At 55.6% G+C, this 15135-nt stretch overlaps 6 protein-coding genes across 6 annotated transcripts; 4 read left to right on the plus strand and 2 right to left on the minus strand.

Moving 5' to 3' along the window:
- Positions 1-279: 279 nt before the first annotated feature.
- Positions 280-1848, plus strand: POSPLADRAFT_1140131 (hypothetical protein; the record flags this gene model as incomplete). The annotated part of the gene is made up of 7 exons (XM_024485133.1): positions 280-321; positions 392-646; positions 699-747; positions 818-881; positions 933-1483; positions 1538-1593; positions 1645-1848. 7 exons carry the CDS (start codon positions 280-282, stop codon positions 1846-1848), a joined length of 1221 nt encoding a protein of 406 aa, XP_024340201.1.
- Positions 1849-2195: 347 nt separating this feature from the next.
- Positions 2196-3647, minus strand: POSPLADRAFT_1138738 (hypothetical protein; the record flags this gene model as incomplete). Its single annotated transcript, XM_024484943.1, has 2 exons — positions 2196-2516; positions 2574-3647. The coding sequence occupies 2 exons, from the start codon at positions 3645-3647 to the stop codon at positions 2196-2198; spliced, it is 1395 nt and encodes a 464-aa protein (XP_024340202.1).
- A 437-nt stretch (positions 3648-4084) lies between these two features.
- On the plus strand, positions 4085-4840 carry POSPLADRAFT_1039532 (hypothetical protein). Its single transcript, XM_024477560.1, has 2 exons — positions 4085-4583; positions 4639-4840. Exon 1 carries the CDS (start codon positions 4091-4093, stop codon positions 4553-4555), a length of 465 nt encoding a protein of 154 aa, XP_024340203.1. The 5' UTR covers positions 4085-4090; the 3' UTR covers positions 4556-4583; positions 4639-4840.
- Positions 4841-4852: 12 nt separating this feature from the next.
- Positions 4853-7980, minus strand: POSPLADRAFT_1180351 (hypothetical protein; the record flags this gene model as incomplete). Its single annotated transcript, XM_024488748.1, has 11 exons — positions 4853-4944; positions 4996-5182; positions 5232-5312; positions 5363-5439; positions 5497-5735; positions 5801-6089; positions 6145-6219; positions 6279-6750; positions 6835-7034; positions 7057-7910; positions 7958-7980. 11 exons carry the CDS (start codon positions 7978-7980, stop codon positions 4853-4855), a joined length of 2589 nt encoding a protein of 862 aa, XP_024340204.1.
- A 756-nt stretch (positions 7981-8736) lies between these two features.
- POSPLADRAFT_1065694 (hypothetical protein) lies at positions 8737-13280 on the plus strand (the record flags this gene model as incomplete). Its single annotated transcript, XM_024481984.1, has 10 exons — positions 8737-9793; positions 9872-10007; positions 10060-10549; positions 10633-10920; positions 11017-11193; positions 11655-11706; positions 11753-11950; positions 11984-12177; positions 12454-12711; positions 12927-13280. 10 exons carry the CDS (start codon positions 8737-8739, stop codon positions 13038-13040), a joined length of 2964 nt encoding a protein of 987 aa, XP_024340205.1. The 3' UTR covers positions 13041-13280.
- A 989-nt stretch (positions 13281-14269) lies between these two features.
- POSPLADRAFT_1138959 (hypothetical protein) lies at positions 14270-15051 on the plus strand (the record flags this gene model as incomplete). The annotated part of the gene is made up of 2 exons (XM_024484973.1): positions 14270-14479; positions 14533-15051. The coding sequence occupies 2 exons, from the start codon at positions 14270-14272 to the stop codon at positions 15049-15051; spliced, it is 729 nt and encodes a 242-aa protein (XP_024340206.1).
- Positions 15052-15135: the final 84 nt, after the last annotated feature.

Here is a 15135-nt window from a genome sequence, read left to right on the forward strand (position 1 = left end):
TCGTGACAGCCAGGGACTCGAAAGACAGACGAGGGCAACTTGGAGCACCAGTGCATGCTATTCCACTCATACGTGAACAGTGTTGCGAGATGCAAGTTGGAGACTCGGGATCTATGTGACAGTGTACACATGGCGTCACGTGCTCGTGACGTCTCGCGCTCTGAGCGCGTTCTATCAGCGTCAATCGCATTCGCACAATTTCGCATAGTACACTCCCGCCTATAATCAAAGGTCTGTACCCATATTCCCATGCATCAGTCTGTGCCAGGAGATCACACCATGCGCGTGGTCTACTACGTTGTATCCAATGAACTTGTCAAGGTGGGGTCAATAGGATTCAAGCTGTCGTCGCCATTCTCATCTGGTCCATCCTTGACTACAACGAACGCAGTTTTCATCTTTGCTGCCATCCAACAGGAACAGATCCTTACTCGTACACTCCTTGGTCAAAGCATATGGTCTGTTGGATACTCAGGAAAACTCGACCCAGCAGAGAACCTGCCTTGAGATCATACGTCCAGTTCCGGCTGATACCAAGACTCTCTCACAATATCACACTCGCGAGTACCTGGACTTTGTGTTGAACTCCAAGAAGCTACATACGGACACTCTTTATACTCAGAAAGCCGAGCTTGGCCTCGAAGAGGTTAGTTATTCAATCCCCCTTTCATGGATTCTTACGTCAAAATGAATTGTAGGATTGTCCACCTTTCGCTGGGCTGCCTGCATATGTACGTCTTATAGCTGGTGCTTCGCTAGCAGGCTAGTACTTTCACAGCCTTCTACCGATTACTCAGCCACTGACCCTACGTCGCAGCTGCAAACGCGTTGTACGCATCGACAGGGGACGCTCAAATTTCCGTCTGTTGGGACGGTGGAAGGTCTTTCTCTATGCATAGGCCTATGCCTTCTGACAACAAGGCTTAAAATAGGCATCACGCCCAAAAAGCACGGGCCTCTGGGTTCTGCTACGTCGCAGACTGCATCCTCGCTATTCTGGCCCTCAAGCGCGCCACAAACCTTGCGCGCTCTCCACGCACGAAGCCTCGTATCATGTATCTGGACCTCGATCTGCATTTCTCTGATGCCGTTTCGCAAGCTTTCTCGTCCTCCGCAGGCGTGTCGTCTGCCGCGCAAGTGTTAACGTTCTCGATCCACCATAGCGCACCTGGATTCTTCCCTGTGTCAGAGTTGGCCTTTCTCCCTGACCCTGACAATCTCCTCTTCGATCCATTTACCTTGTCGATGCCGCTTCAGCGTGGCGCGTCCGACGCGACATTCGCGCGAATTTGGCCATGCGTTGAGCGTGTCAAGCAAGCGTTCGACCCTGACATTGCTGTGGTCCAGTGCGGCGTCGACGGCCTTGCTGGAGATCCGCATGCGGTCTGGAATTGGTCCCTCGGTGCCGCGGATGGCAGTCTCGGTTGGTGCATTAAGCGTATCTGCAATGAATGGGGCTGCAAAGTGCTACTGCTGGGTGGGGGTGAGTATTGTTCGTTCCAGTGGGGGTTTGGGCATACACAAACGAGACTCATAGGTGGTTACAACTCGCCTAATGCGGCGAGAGCATGGGCGTATCTGACAGCTATCGCGGTACGTTCTTTCAGCATTTGCCCGACTTTCTGACTGCACACACTTTCATAGTTGGGGCGAGATATCCCGCTCGATGCGGACGTCCCAGATCATGCCACATTCCCATTGTATGCGCCATCTTTTACTCTCGATGTGCCAGCAGGGAATGCACAAGATCATAACAGCGCCCAATATCTAGAGACAGTTGATAGGAGCTTCGAGCGAGTAGCCATAATGATTGAGGAACACCTGTCAAGTGCCCTGCAGACACAATGAGAATTAGGTCAACTAGTGGTGTCAGTGCCACTCCGCTGTTTCTCGGCCAGTCATCAATGTTACGGATATTCCATTTATTCCAGGACAGTGTACTGTATCTGTTGAGATCGTCGGAAACGCGCTGGGAGTCTTACTCAGTTTTTTTCTCCCGAATAACTGTCGTGTCAATGAACCAGAACGGCCTGCGTTGTTGCTACATGAACCGACTTGCTCCCAGTAACGCAGCACGGGCTACACATAAATGGTTATTGAAGGCCCTGAAGGCAACTCGGAATATACATGGCTGATACTGAATCGCAATTTACATGAAAATGTGCTATGACAATCACAGGACAAGCATGGGACTTCTACACACGCGTCATAGCGAGAAGTCGATCTTCTACCTTGTCGCTCTCCCATTGCGGCAATTTCTCGACAGTGCACTTGTCTGCCTCACGTGAAGTGACTCGATGCCACGCCGTGCGGTCTCGTTGATGATCATAGTATGGAGACGGACGGTAGGCGCAGAGATTTACCTCGACGTATTCGACCGACGGGATGTCGCGTGCCGCTTGTTCTGCCAGAAGCGATCCTACTTTTGAATCATATTTCTCGCGACAATGTACTTCCACAAGGATGGAGACCGCCTTAAGTGGCATTTCACAGAGACTTAGCGGAGGACGGTAGTTCTATCGTAAAGCACATGAGCATAACATCTTGTTTCACGAAGGGAGGGAGACGCTTACAACCCAAGTAGGATGCACTTGGAGGCGCAGAAACCGTATTGATGGGGCGACAGCCGGTAACTGCGCTAAATCAAGGTTGTTACCAGTAGTGTTCACGTGTAGAATGACAGGTGCGGCGCGTCCGAGAGCAGTGGCGATATTCTCTGTCTCGAACTGGTCGTACAATGAAGTGAGCGTGAGACGACGAACTGGACCAACCACGGGAAGTATGTCGCAGCGTCTGAGATGGACATGATCCAGCTCCAGCCGCGTTGTGATGCTGACGATGTTTTTGTCTAAAGTTGTTGAACTGTTCCTCTCGCGATGTATATAGTTCGCCTCCCAATGGATTGAGTGCAAATTCGGGCAGGCGACAGCGAGATCGAATGAGCTCCCAAACGGGATGTGTGACTTAGAAATTGCGAGATGGCGCAACCACGGGAATTTCAGAGACGGCATTGCAGAGAGATACCTGTCTCCGATCAGGTGCAGATTTTCTACGTACGCTGTAACTCCAGACTGGAGGAGGCTGGACACGAGAGTGTCCCAACTACAATTGGAGGTTGTCCGATGGGAGTTAAGTGCCAGTCTACGTGGGCGAGAGATCATAGAGGAGATAATCGTCTGTCCTAAGGCTGAGGTACTGACTCTGAGTGAGTCGAGGTGAGGTAGGGCGACAGCTGCAGAAAGCAATGAGGGGTGGTCTTGAATCAACTTTTCTGGAAGCTTAAAAGCCAGTTCCCGCAGATTTGAGGCGTGCTCTAAAATCTTTGTGAGAGCCGTGGGGAACACATACTCCCCGATCCGTAGGTTGTCGAGGCGTCGATGCACTGTATACATTTCCAAATCAAGCTCCAATATCCGCAAGAGAGGGCCTCGCTGAACGACATCTGCCAGAACGAAACTACAAAAATCACACAACCGATATGGATCAAGTATCCTTATGTTGCGGAGCTTGACCCGGTAGAGAATTTGCGGAAGCGCCAGATCAAAGCCCATGCGGCACGACAGTGCAAGGCGGAGTATGTCGTTTCGTGAGAGTAGTGTGACGATCAAGTGGAGAACATCATAATTGAGGTCGAGGAAATGTCGCATGATAGTGAATCTGGAACAGTGAGTTATGAAGAGCGTAGCACTAAAAGAGCTCACTGTTAGCAGGAATGATGAAGTATGCTGAAATGCGAATGATGTGGCCAAGTCACGCGAATTAGTATGCGGGGTCCAATGTCCGCGGGCCGTTCCCGTTATTGAACTGACAACGTAGAGACTTGGAGGCGAGAGCAGTAAAGGAAACGAGATTTGTGAGGTATTGCACCTTGACTTAGACTTTTATAAGTCAGGTCGTGGCCACACTTGATTGAAGCGTGTGACCGTTACACTGTCCACTTTTGTCACAGAGAATACGCCTTTGTGGCGGTCACGCAGGGTCTGGCTTTGTTGACTGCTTCGTCCTCGGTCAGGTTGAGAGAGGTAAGTCTCCCGTGCAATCCTGCCAGTAACACTCTGATGTCGTTGCCCCTCGATAACGCATCAGGGTTATGGTTCTCCCGCATAACCTGTGTGCGCATGTCCAAAATGCCTTCCGTGCCAGACATCGACACATAGCGGTCTCGCACACAACGCAGAACCTTGGAATCCTCTCTATACTTCTCCGCTCTGGCTTCCTCCTCTCGCTTACCCGCGGTACCGTCCAACTGCCATCACCAGAAGCTTTCCTGACCGTCGGTGACGCTAACCGACGGATATGGGCGGACTTGAAGTATCGCGATGACCGGCCGGTCCTCAATGACATGGAGCTCATCAGCATGCCCAGCAAGCCGATCTTCATGGACGTCAGCGAAATTCGTCGGTTATGCTCAGGACGACGCGCGCAGACGATCAAGCCTCTGCGCATGGGCGAAATCGCAGTTGTGCATACCAAAAATCCGGAGTACGAGTGGCTTGAGGCGAGGGAAGCACTCCAACTTGGCCTGGGTGGTGAGGTGATCTGTCGGGCTCGGTGATACTGCTAGATATGGGTCTTCGTGTAATGTGAGTACTGGGCATGGCTTCTAGCGTGTGCTGCTTACAAGCCAATCATGGCCAGTTATCCACTCCCACCCTGATGCGCCAGGATTTTATATGACCGCTAGTAATTAAGCCAGCTTTTGCTGCACTGTCTCAGCCGAGCTGCGTACGGAGCGTTGCTTTATTTGCAAGTCGTAATCTACAGGCGCGCTCTCTCAACACAATTGTTCCATCGCTGGATATAAAGCCTCCACGTTTACAATTACAACATATTACAAACCCGAAATCCCCATTCAGGTGACCTGTCGACTTCTCCGCGATTGCTTAATCGTCCCCGGACGCTCCACCGAGATCTTCAAGGCGCGAATGGTCTGAACGATTTCATCTATGTAGGCGTGAGATAGATGCAATGAGCCGCCTTGTGTAATGTACTCACAAGCAAGCTTGGGGCTCTCAGCCTCAAAGTCGTACCGCTTGTCCCGCTCCGCATTGCTGTGCACGACTAGCTTGAACGTAGAGCTGTCCTTGCTGGACTGCTGGCATGCCACAACGCTTTTGAGGTGATATGAGGACGTCTTGCCACTGTCGAAAACATGCTTCGCTTTGTTCGACATGGGCATGATCTGCTCGACTGGTCAGAGAACGAACTTGAATGGTTAGAAGCCGACTGACATGTATATAGACACCGTCGATGGCCAATAACCGAGCACTGCGAGTGACCAACATCGGCACCTTGCGATACACGGTGTATTTCTGTGCGGGCGTTAACGCAGATCGATCGGAGTGCAACAGAACGGACGCACCTTGTATGCATTGGTGTAGTCAAACATGGAGTTGAAGGACGGCTCCAAGATCTCTGAGTTGCGCTTGATAATGGACGCTGCAGATAACTTGCGGTCAGCTTCGCCTCACCTGCCGTGATCACGGACATGCATACCATTGGGGTCTGTCGTCCGCGACGACTCGCTGCTGATCTCGACGCCGTATTCGCGTAGCATGTCCCGCTTCATCAGAATCAGGTCGCGCTTCCCCTGCAAGCTCTTCACCGTCTTGTCCAGCGGGATGAACACTTTGGTCGGGCCAAGGTCGAGCACGAGCGCGTAGTCCTTCGGGTCGTTAAGCTTGCGCTTCTGGCACGCCAGCTCGAGCACCTCTGCCGTGTACATCCCGCTCGTCCTGATAGGGACGTCGACGACGCGTCAGCACAGCACGGAATAAGAATAAGCACGAGTCAGACGCACGCAGGAATGGTAATAGAGACGAGGCCCGCGTCGGCCATGTCCGCGATCCGGATGCGCAGGAATTGTTGCTGGCCGTGGCTCGAAGACGGCCCAAGCGAACTCGGAAACATGCCTATAGAAGACACCAACGAGCTGATACCCGCGCTGGTACCCAGGAAGCTATCTGCCGGCGGCGCAAGAGTGGCGGGCGTGGGCATTGCGTTGAGCAGGCCGGTCGACTTTTTCTTCTTGACGACGATGCGCGACAGGCGGCGCTGGATCTTGGACTCCAAAACCTTGTTCTGTTGCACTGTGGACATATATGAGCCACACGACAGCAGCGAAAGCCGCACACATGCACCGACCTTGACTAGCAGTCGCCTCCAGCACGGCGTAGGCATCAAAGTTGAACTTTGAGATCTTACCCGTACGATCAGGGGCTGCAGGGCACGGCACTGTAAGCTATCATTTCTTCACGACCTGCGCATGTCCGACTCACGCGGGAAGTCCTCGTCCACCTCTCCATCTTCCTCTGCGATCCGCAATATCCAGCCCACCGCCGAACAGCGCGTCTCCCAGCGCGCGTCCTCCTCGCCCTCGAGACCCTCGTCGATCTTCGGCAGCCAGCCCTCCTCCCAGTAGGTCCACAGCGCAAACCCAAGCACCTCCTCCACCGACGCATCGCGGCGCACCTTCAACGTCAGCGCGCGGCCCGCCGGCTCACGTGCGTGCGGGAAGTACACGTTCACGCCCATGCTGTCGCCCTCTGCTCGCGCAGAGATCGCGCTGTACAGCTCCGCGAACGGATTTGACGACGACGTGCCAGACGAGTCGGCAAGTAGCGCCGCGAGCGCTGAGCGCCCCGGTCGTGTGGGCAACACCGCGCGTCGCGTGAAAAGGTCATCCGTGTGTGCCGCGTGTGCGGGCTCGGCAGGCGCGGCGGGGGCAGCAGCTTGACTGAGACGTTGTGGCTTCGGTTTTGGCGCAGGGATGACCATGTCAAAGCCTGACTCGATCGGCGCGGACTCCTCAGGGCGGTCGGGGAGCACGTCGACAGAGGTTTCCTCGCTGATTCGGCTCTCGTGGACAGGACTAAGCCGCGTGCCCACCCGCGCGCTGTTGCTCGGCTGCAGGGAGGAGCCCATCATGGAGGAGGTCGTGGACATGACGGAGTTGGTGCCGGAAAGGATGGACACGCCGTCACTGTCGGAGTGTATGTCTTCGAGGCCGGGCATGCCGCGCGTGGCGGGGAAGTCTCTGGAAGATCAGATGAGGACGCATGAGTTTCCACGAGTGGGGGCGAACGTACTGATCAGACTCGTCGGCATCAATGTCGATGCTGTCGTCAACGTCTGCGTTGAGGTCGAACTCGTCGTCCTCCTCATTGGGTTCCACATCCGCCTCCTCGTCCTCTTCCGATTCCGATTCAGAGGACGAGATCTCTGGATTCAGCAAAACAGGTGGATTTGGTACTCGAATGCCAGGCACGGGGCGTGCGCGAGCCTGCATCCGAAGCTTTCTTCTCGCCTCCATCTCTGCAGCGCCTTTGAACTTGGGGTGAAACTCGGGAGAGATGGTCTTAGGTGGTTCCGCTCCTTCCTGAGGAGCTCCGTTGTCGATGGACCCGTTGACATCTTTGGGTGCCTCCTGCTCTGGCAACTTCAGCGTGTCCGCCACAGAAGATGTAATAGAACCAGAAGCGGTGGTGGCGGTACTCTGCTCTGCCGCGGATGCATCGTGTACTTCGGGCTCTGTTTTCTCATCGAGAGTGGGCCTTGGGGTGTCTGTTCCATAGCGCACAGAGAAGCGATATGAGCTCTTCGACATGGACGCGCGCTTGCCCGCTACTCGAAGACCCATGCCTCCCATTCGAGAGGGACCCATAATTGTTGTTGTATACTTGAGCCTAGTAGCCCCGGGGAAGCCAGAGTGCGCATTGATGCGGCCCTCGTCGTCGCTTGGGGTTGGACTGGACGGCCTGGCAAGTTCTGGCCATTTCTCGACATCAGCGAGACCAGAGGCAACTATGTACGGATTGGAGTCGTAATAGGGGTCGAGGGAGATGATGCTAGACGCATACGGGTCATCTACATGGCGGAGATAGTTCAACCGAAGGCTGTGGATGAGGTAGCTGGAAGGGCATCAGCTTTTAGAGCGCAAATAGAAGGATAGACGTACTCAGGATCACTGATGAGAGACATGTTCTAGTGAATTACTAGAAGATTAGTGCATGTATGCTGCCCGACAGGTAGACTTACAGCAGGTCAGCGATACCCCTTCCGGGCTCGGTAACGGAACTCGCCTTGAGTAGAATGTATGCCTAAGTGAGTCCCTACAGAACCCGATGATACGTCTCAAAATGAATTTGCCAGTTCGCACACGGTGCTTCAGGATCACACGCGTACAGCAGGAGTACTGAGACGACCTACTAGTATGGGTGAGATTCAGAGCTGTGGGGATGAATGGACAACTCGGAGATGGGTGTGGGCGGCTAAGGTACGATGAAATAGGTTGGCCACATCTAGCTAATTTACAGTCGATCAACCGGCTCGTGGATAAGGTGTAAAGGAAGCCGCATGCAAATTGGTTATTTTGGCTTTTGATATTCAGCGGCGACGATCATAGTGACCATGCAGAGCACTGCTACAGTGCCATTCCACCAGAGAAAGCCGATGTATGGTTGATATACTAGGACACTCAATTAAGCTTGATCCAACCGGTATATTTTGGATCTTTCCAAATTTAGCGATAATTTACAACTGTCACAATGTCCCGGTTATTTAACACGGTCTATCTCACCTAATGCACCTTCACACCTTCGCGGACCTTTCGATCAAGTACTGCGATCGTTCGATCGCGTGCCTGCCAGGTTACACTCTCGTTTGCACCTCATGCTATTCTGTTTCGTACTCCTTATCTCGTCCAAGTTTTGTTAGCAGACCGCCATATCTCTTAATATGCCCGGGAAAAAGGACGACTCCGTGTGGTCATACAATTTGCGCTCGTATGACTTCTCAGACGACGACAGCGATGCATCTGAGGACGCAGAAGTTACAACATCCAGGGAGAACCCCTGCTCCGACGACGGCCAGCATGACCTAGACATCTCCTCACGGGTCGACACTGCTCAGTACAAGTCGAACCCGTGGTCCATCGCTAAAGTGAATGCTGCATGTCGCAAGAGTGTGCCCGTTCGTTCTACGCCCCAAACTGCCCCTCGCATTGCCGCGAAAAAGCCGCACATAGGCAACAAATCAACTGTCTCCTCTGTAACGCAAATGTCTAGTACAGCACCTCGCAAACCTAATCAAAGGAGTCTGGTCAAAAGAAAGCCTCACACACCTGCACAGCGTGTTGTTCCCGCTGTTTCTCTTCTGTCATCTGTCTTTGGCCCCTCAAGTAATGCTATTGCCCCGCAGAAACAGCCTACATACCCCATCCTTGCTTTAGATCCCAGTGCACCCAATGGCACATCTGTTGCGAACGATGACCTTGTGTCGTTACCTATGGAAAGGCTCGGACAAGAGAGTGCATCTCAAATGTTACCTTCTTCTGGTGCCTCGACACCTTGCAAGAGCCAAACGACGTATGAGCTCTCAGGTGTCCAAACCCCGCAATTTCAGGCGCATATACCACCCGTCTATACGCTGAACGCTCGCATTGATCCTGCTCAAGAAGTCTCTTCCTCAAGTTACGGCTCTGTATCGGGTCTTCTTCTTCCAGCGAGCTTGTCTGTTTCCACTCCGAATGGTTTAGTAATGGACAAGACATATCCATCTCATTCCCAATCTCCTTCGGTCCAGTCGCAGGGGGCCAAGAACGACGCACCAAAAGTCTATCATCCCCAACAGATCACGCATATACACACTGACGACACACAGAATACACCGCATACCCATGGAGCGAATCAGCATGACCTGCTTGAACGGAAAGCGATTCACTCTGTGCTTGCTTCGAGGGCAGAGCCACAGAGACTCATCGACAAGTTGCTTCCAGCCACGCCCCATCGGGAAGGTTGGTCCTCATTCTCCTTTGGTGTCAGGAGGCAGAGATAGACGACAGGGAGCTAATTCAACGATTTACATGCTACAGGGACCGTGGCGTCGGCCAAACGACCTCAACGATCCGTACATGAAGCTTCGTCTTCGCCTATGTCGAACGGCCACATTCGTCGGGACGTCAGAAATATTGATAAGGGACCTAAGATGTCCATCTCCCCGGTTCACATGTACGTAGTGTCCGTTCATTACCCTCACCGCATGCTTGAGAGTATTCCGCAGGCCCCATATCGCGCAGAAAATGACTCAGTCGTCATCTCCCTTACGCGGCCCAGACTCCCGTCACGGTGTTTCCCCTACCGTCGCATCCATCTCTCACATCAATGCTGCGCGGCCCTCCTCCCGCACGTCCCCAGCAGACATCCCTGCCCCCCGCCGACACATGGCAATGGAGACTATGATCTCACCTGCACACAAGCGCACAGCCTCTCCCCTCAATGTCTCCGTTGCCCCGGCCAAACGCGACGCCTATGCCGCGTTCCCTACGTCGCCCGACGCCGCGTGGTCTACGCTGCCCCCGCCCAAGAAGCCCCGCGTAGCCCCCGCGCCGGCGGGCAAGGTAAGAGAGTCGGGGACCTTCCGGCTGCCGCTGGCGCATGCGCGCGCGCCCGAGCCTGTAGCGCAGAAGACGCGGGTGGTCACCTACCTGCCCCCGCCACGGAAGGCGCCTTCTCCACACGTCACGACCGGCACGCGCGACGAGGAGGGCAGCGTGGGTGTTCCTGTTCGTATTCTGCGCATCAGGCGCGCACGGGATGGTGCTGACGTCGCCGCCCGCACCAGCCGCGTTTCCAGAGGTACCCGTCTCCTCCAGGCTCGGAGCTCGACGTCCCGCCGATGTCGCGTGCGCGTGCGCCCGACGCAGGGCACGACGCCGACAAACACGCACCGGCCGCAAGATCGGCGCCGTCGCGCCCCCACCCCGCCTCTCGCACAGCTCTACCGTCGCCCCCGCCGTCTGACCCTCCCGAGGCAGCGCCGCCGGCCGCCGAGGACACGCAGCAGGACACGGACGTGCGCGCGCACTTCGACATGCGGGATCTCAGACAGAGGTACACGCTCGTTCGGCGGCGCGTCGCGGAGGTGCGCATCCCGTCTGCTCGCCCTGTCTCCCCGCATGGCTCGTTCTCCCGCAATCTGGCCTCGGCCATGTCACTGACTGACGACATCGATTAGTAGCGCAAGCGACTGTCTGCGGAGGTGTGGCCCCTTTTACAGCTCCCCTCGTGCGGTATTGTGTACTGCGATCGACCCCTGTCCGAGTCGTCACAGAAAGGTGAACGCCTATCTGAAGAGGAGATGCGCGACGATCCTCAAGAGCAATTCACTGAGATCGCAATTGTTACGTGGCAGCCGGTACATTCGAGTCCTTAATAGGAGCATGAACCAATGATCGCTCCTATCCTCTCTTTTGTAGTTCTTTGCTTGTTTTCTTGTTGCTTCCCCCCTTTGTCATTCGAGTTGCTATCATGTGTATTATTATCTTGCCCCAACCAATGCAGCACAAGCGTCGGTACAAACATGTACAAATCGCTAAACCAAAACTAGATGCGGGGTGAACATTCGAGCATGAGCGCGTAAGCGAAGTAGATCAAGAGATAAGCGGACATATCGAGTAAGGAGGTATCGCAGGCGGGAGTAAGGGAAAGGGACTACACTAGGTCGCGGCGGCCTTTCATATAGCACGAGTCATGCACAATACCCAAATCGATGCACAAATCAGCAAGCGAGGGACATACAACGACAGGAGGGGAAGGCATCGCGAAAAGAAAACAGGTATGGGGTGTCGCAGTAGGGTGGTGAGTGGATACGGCTAGTCCGTGAAAGCACTGGAAGTCAATGAGCAGAACGTGAAGTATCGTCGCAAGGGTCCGCCAAAAGCACACCCATGTTTAGCGTGAATCTCGTTTTGTAGGCGCAGCCACCCGAGCGGGACCCATCGCGCGCCGCACGAGGTCGCTGTCCTTCTCGGGCAGCCGCGGTGCACCGTGTGCACGCGTGCGCGTGCGCGGGCCTTCCCCGCTCCCTGGCTCCGGGCACGCACGCGCCAGGCGGCGGGCCATCGCGGCTTGCATAGCAGCCTCCACCTCAGCGTCGGACGGCTTAGCCGGGCGTGCGCGTCGAGCCCGCAGATCATGTGCTGCAGGTTCCTCGGGACGGCTCGACACGGTCGACACGGGGCGTGAGGATGCATTTGAACTTGCGCGTGTGCGGGAGGCAATGGGCGGCGTCTTGCGCGGGGGCGTTGATGGTACAGCTACAGGCGGAGCACCAGACTCAGCGGCTGCACTTCCAGTGGCTGCTTGTTCCGCTGCCCTTTCTGCGGCAGCCTGGGCGCGTGTGCGTCGCCGAGTAATGTCACGGCGGGCCTCAGGGAAGAGCATCTTAGGAGCGTAAGTGGGAGGAGGGCTGAACTCGGGGTGTTCAGGCGGCAGAAGAGAAGATCCTTCCGCCTCAGCATCGGTTTCCCCCTCTGCGCCTGGCGGCTTGTAGTGTGGGTTAGCCAGCGTAACCCGAGTACCCCGGCTAAAATAGGAGAAGGAGAGAAAAGGTAAATGACCAGAGCGCAAGACCCCTCGAGGGAGGCCAAAAGCACAAAGGACTCACAATACCCAGGTCATCGTCGGCTTCTCCACATATCGCTCAGGGGCTCGTGACTGGGGCGTGCTAGGCCCAGCTTCAGTTTCAGCCTCGGCTTCAGGAGCGGTCGCCGATTCCTCGTCCGCGAGGAATGGATTGTTTGGGGAGTCGCGTACGGGGAACAAGCCAGGTTTTCGCAGCCGAGAAGGGATAGGAGCGGGTGGGGGTGTCGGCAAACGCGCTTGCACGCGAGTTCTTGGCTGGCGTCGCGAGGGTGGCGGGGACGCAAGACCGGTATGCCCTCGGCGTAAGAGATGAGGTGCAACCGCAGGGGATGATGAAGGCGAGCGAGTTCTAGAGCGCTCTCGTAAACGATAGTGGACTCGTGGAGGAGGGGGTCCAGCTTTCGGCTGATCCTGCGCGGTGTTGGTTGTAGTCGTAGTCTCACTCATCCAGAACGCATCCTCCGCTTTTGCCGCCTCGCTCAGCTCCTCCGCAATCGCATCTAGAGTCTTGCGCTTCTTGTTGCCGACGATCAGTGCGCCGTTGGCATCATGGCGGGGGGCATCGTCATCGGTGAGATCGCGTTCAACGATGAGGCGTTCATCTTCATCAGTGTCTGAGTCGGTGACCCGTGAGCGTGCGCGCTTGCGCTTATGGCGAGTCTGCGGAGGCGTTGGGAGCGACGCCAGAGACTGGGAGCGTTTGACGGGTGCGGGGCGAGATGGGGGAGCGTCGACGAGAGGCGCGGCGACGGCGGCGGATGCACGAGTTGTGGGCATCGGGGAGGGCACTCGTCTTTGCAGGAAAAAAGGACTCTGAGGAATGTGTGAAAAGGGAGAAGCGAGAAAGAGGAAAGCGAGACGCGGGGGAAGGAGAGCGCGTCCACGGGCCACAACACAACGCCCCGTTTCCAACAATGCCTCGGCGTCTCCCGCACGCCAAACACGCATCAACAGCGCGTACGCGCCGTTACCTCCGTGTGACAAGTCGCGTCAGTAACGCCCCTATCGTCCATGGCCGCTCTAGCTCTTCGACTTCCATGCACTCCCTGGACACACCATGGTGCCACACCTGACATGTGCGCAGAATCTGCGGCGGAATACGGGTCCCGTGCTGGTAGTGGCGTCATCCTGTGAGGCGCCCGTGCAAGCACTTAGCTCCTACTTCACAAATCTGTGGTCTGGTTCAGTATTCACGCGCTCATGACAATTTGCTGAATAGAAGTCTACTATATGGAGGCGATGTAAATAAAAATTTGAACTAACGGGTTTTGAGCGAAGGTATACTGGGACGCCACAGCGCCGAGCGGAATAGATCTCACTTCCGATCTGACTGGTGGCGCGGGAGTTTTAGTACGTGCAGGCCTAAAATGTTAGATCCGCTCAGCCATCCCTAGCGAGTCAGCAATGGCACACAGCACCGCCATGGACTCGGACGGGCTCGGCAAATACATCTATCCTTCCTCCCGCTGCTTCCCTCCCGAGCCCCGACTGTGACCGCGAATAATTCGAACCGCCGATTTGAACCCTTTTTTGCAGCTAACGCTCGAAGAGCTTCGTCCATTCACGCCGTAGCAATCCGCCTTCAAAGGTTCCATACTGTGCATGGGATACAAGTGTTATCGACGCCGTAAGCATCCCTCCCTAAATTCCTTTCCAGGACACCACGTTCATCTCTTGCACGCGAGCCGCTCGCATCTGCTACAAGTTTTGCCTCACAACTCCGCCCTTCCCCGGACCTATTTCTGTAGTCCTGCTCCTACCCCGTCTTATATAAAGCGACGCAAACGAATCCTGAGCTAACATCTAATCCTCGCCTCCTTGCCCAGGTTGAGCTCTTACAAGGCGCAATGAACGAACATTCCCGTCTCTCTCGATATCCGCCTTGGTTAACACGGTGGATAGGCTACCGCGCCAGTCCCCCACCAAAGCTTCCAGATTATCTCGTCTGGTTTTGGTCGTTCATCGGCGCGTTTTGCGGTCTCTGTGTCTTGCAGGCCGTCTTCGGTCATGCACACTACTTCATCGAGCGCGGTACACCCTCCATGATCGCTTCGTTCGTACGCCACCATTTGCCCTGCTTTCCTGTCACCTGCTGATTCAAAACCTTCAGGGTGCTTCCGCAGTCCTGTGCTACGGCGCCATCGAGGCCCCGCTCGCCCAGCCCCGCGCACTCGTCTTCGGACACTTCATCTCAGCCCTGCTCGGGCTCTGCATCACCAAGCTCTTCTCCCTCTCCCCGCACTTCCAGTCCCTCCGCTGGCTCGCCGCATCCCTCTCCACCTCCGTCGCTATCGTTGCTATGCAAATCACCGGCACGACGCACCCACCTGCGGGCGCGACCGCGCTGCTGCCCGCGCTGGACGACGACATCTGGGCGCTGAGCTGGTACTACCTGCCAGTCGTGCTCCTCTCGAGCATGCTTGTGCTCGCGACTGCACTGCTGAACAATAATATCCAGCGGAGGTACCCGTTGTTCTGGATCGCGCCGGCGACTCCGCCCGTGGCGAAGCCCTCTCCTGCATTGGGCGCGCCGCACGCAGAACAACAGACCTCGGACACCGCGTCGTCTGTGACGGCGCCTACACCAGTTCCTACCGGGAAAGAAGGCGGTAACGATTCTATGGTCTGATCTTCCGGTGCACGGTGAGAAACATCTGCAGCTGAGCCAGTAGTGAGGACTTGGCACGGAAACCTTTGACTCCAGCAACAAAAG

The sequence above is a fragment of the Postia placenta genome, assembly GCF_002117355.1.
Source record: "Postia placenta MAD-698-R-SB12 unplaced genomic scaffold POSPLAscaffold_5, whole genome shotgun sequence".
NCBI lineage: Eukaryota > Fungi > Basidiomycota > Agaricomycetes > Polyporales > Adustoporiaceae > Rhodonia > Rhodonia placenta.

What these genes read in the sequence shown, in the direction of transcription:
- POSPLADRAFT_1039532 (XM_024477560.1), top strand. Translation starts at nt 4,091, where the DNA reads ATGGTTCTCCCGCATAACCTGTGTGCGCATGTCCAAAATGCCTTCCGT.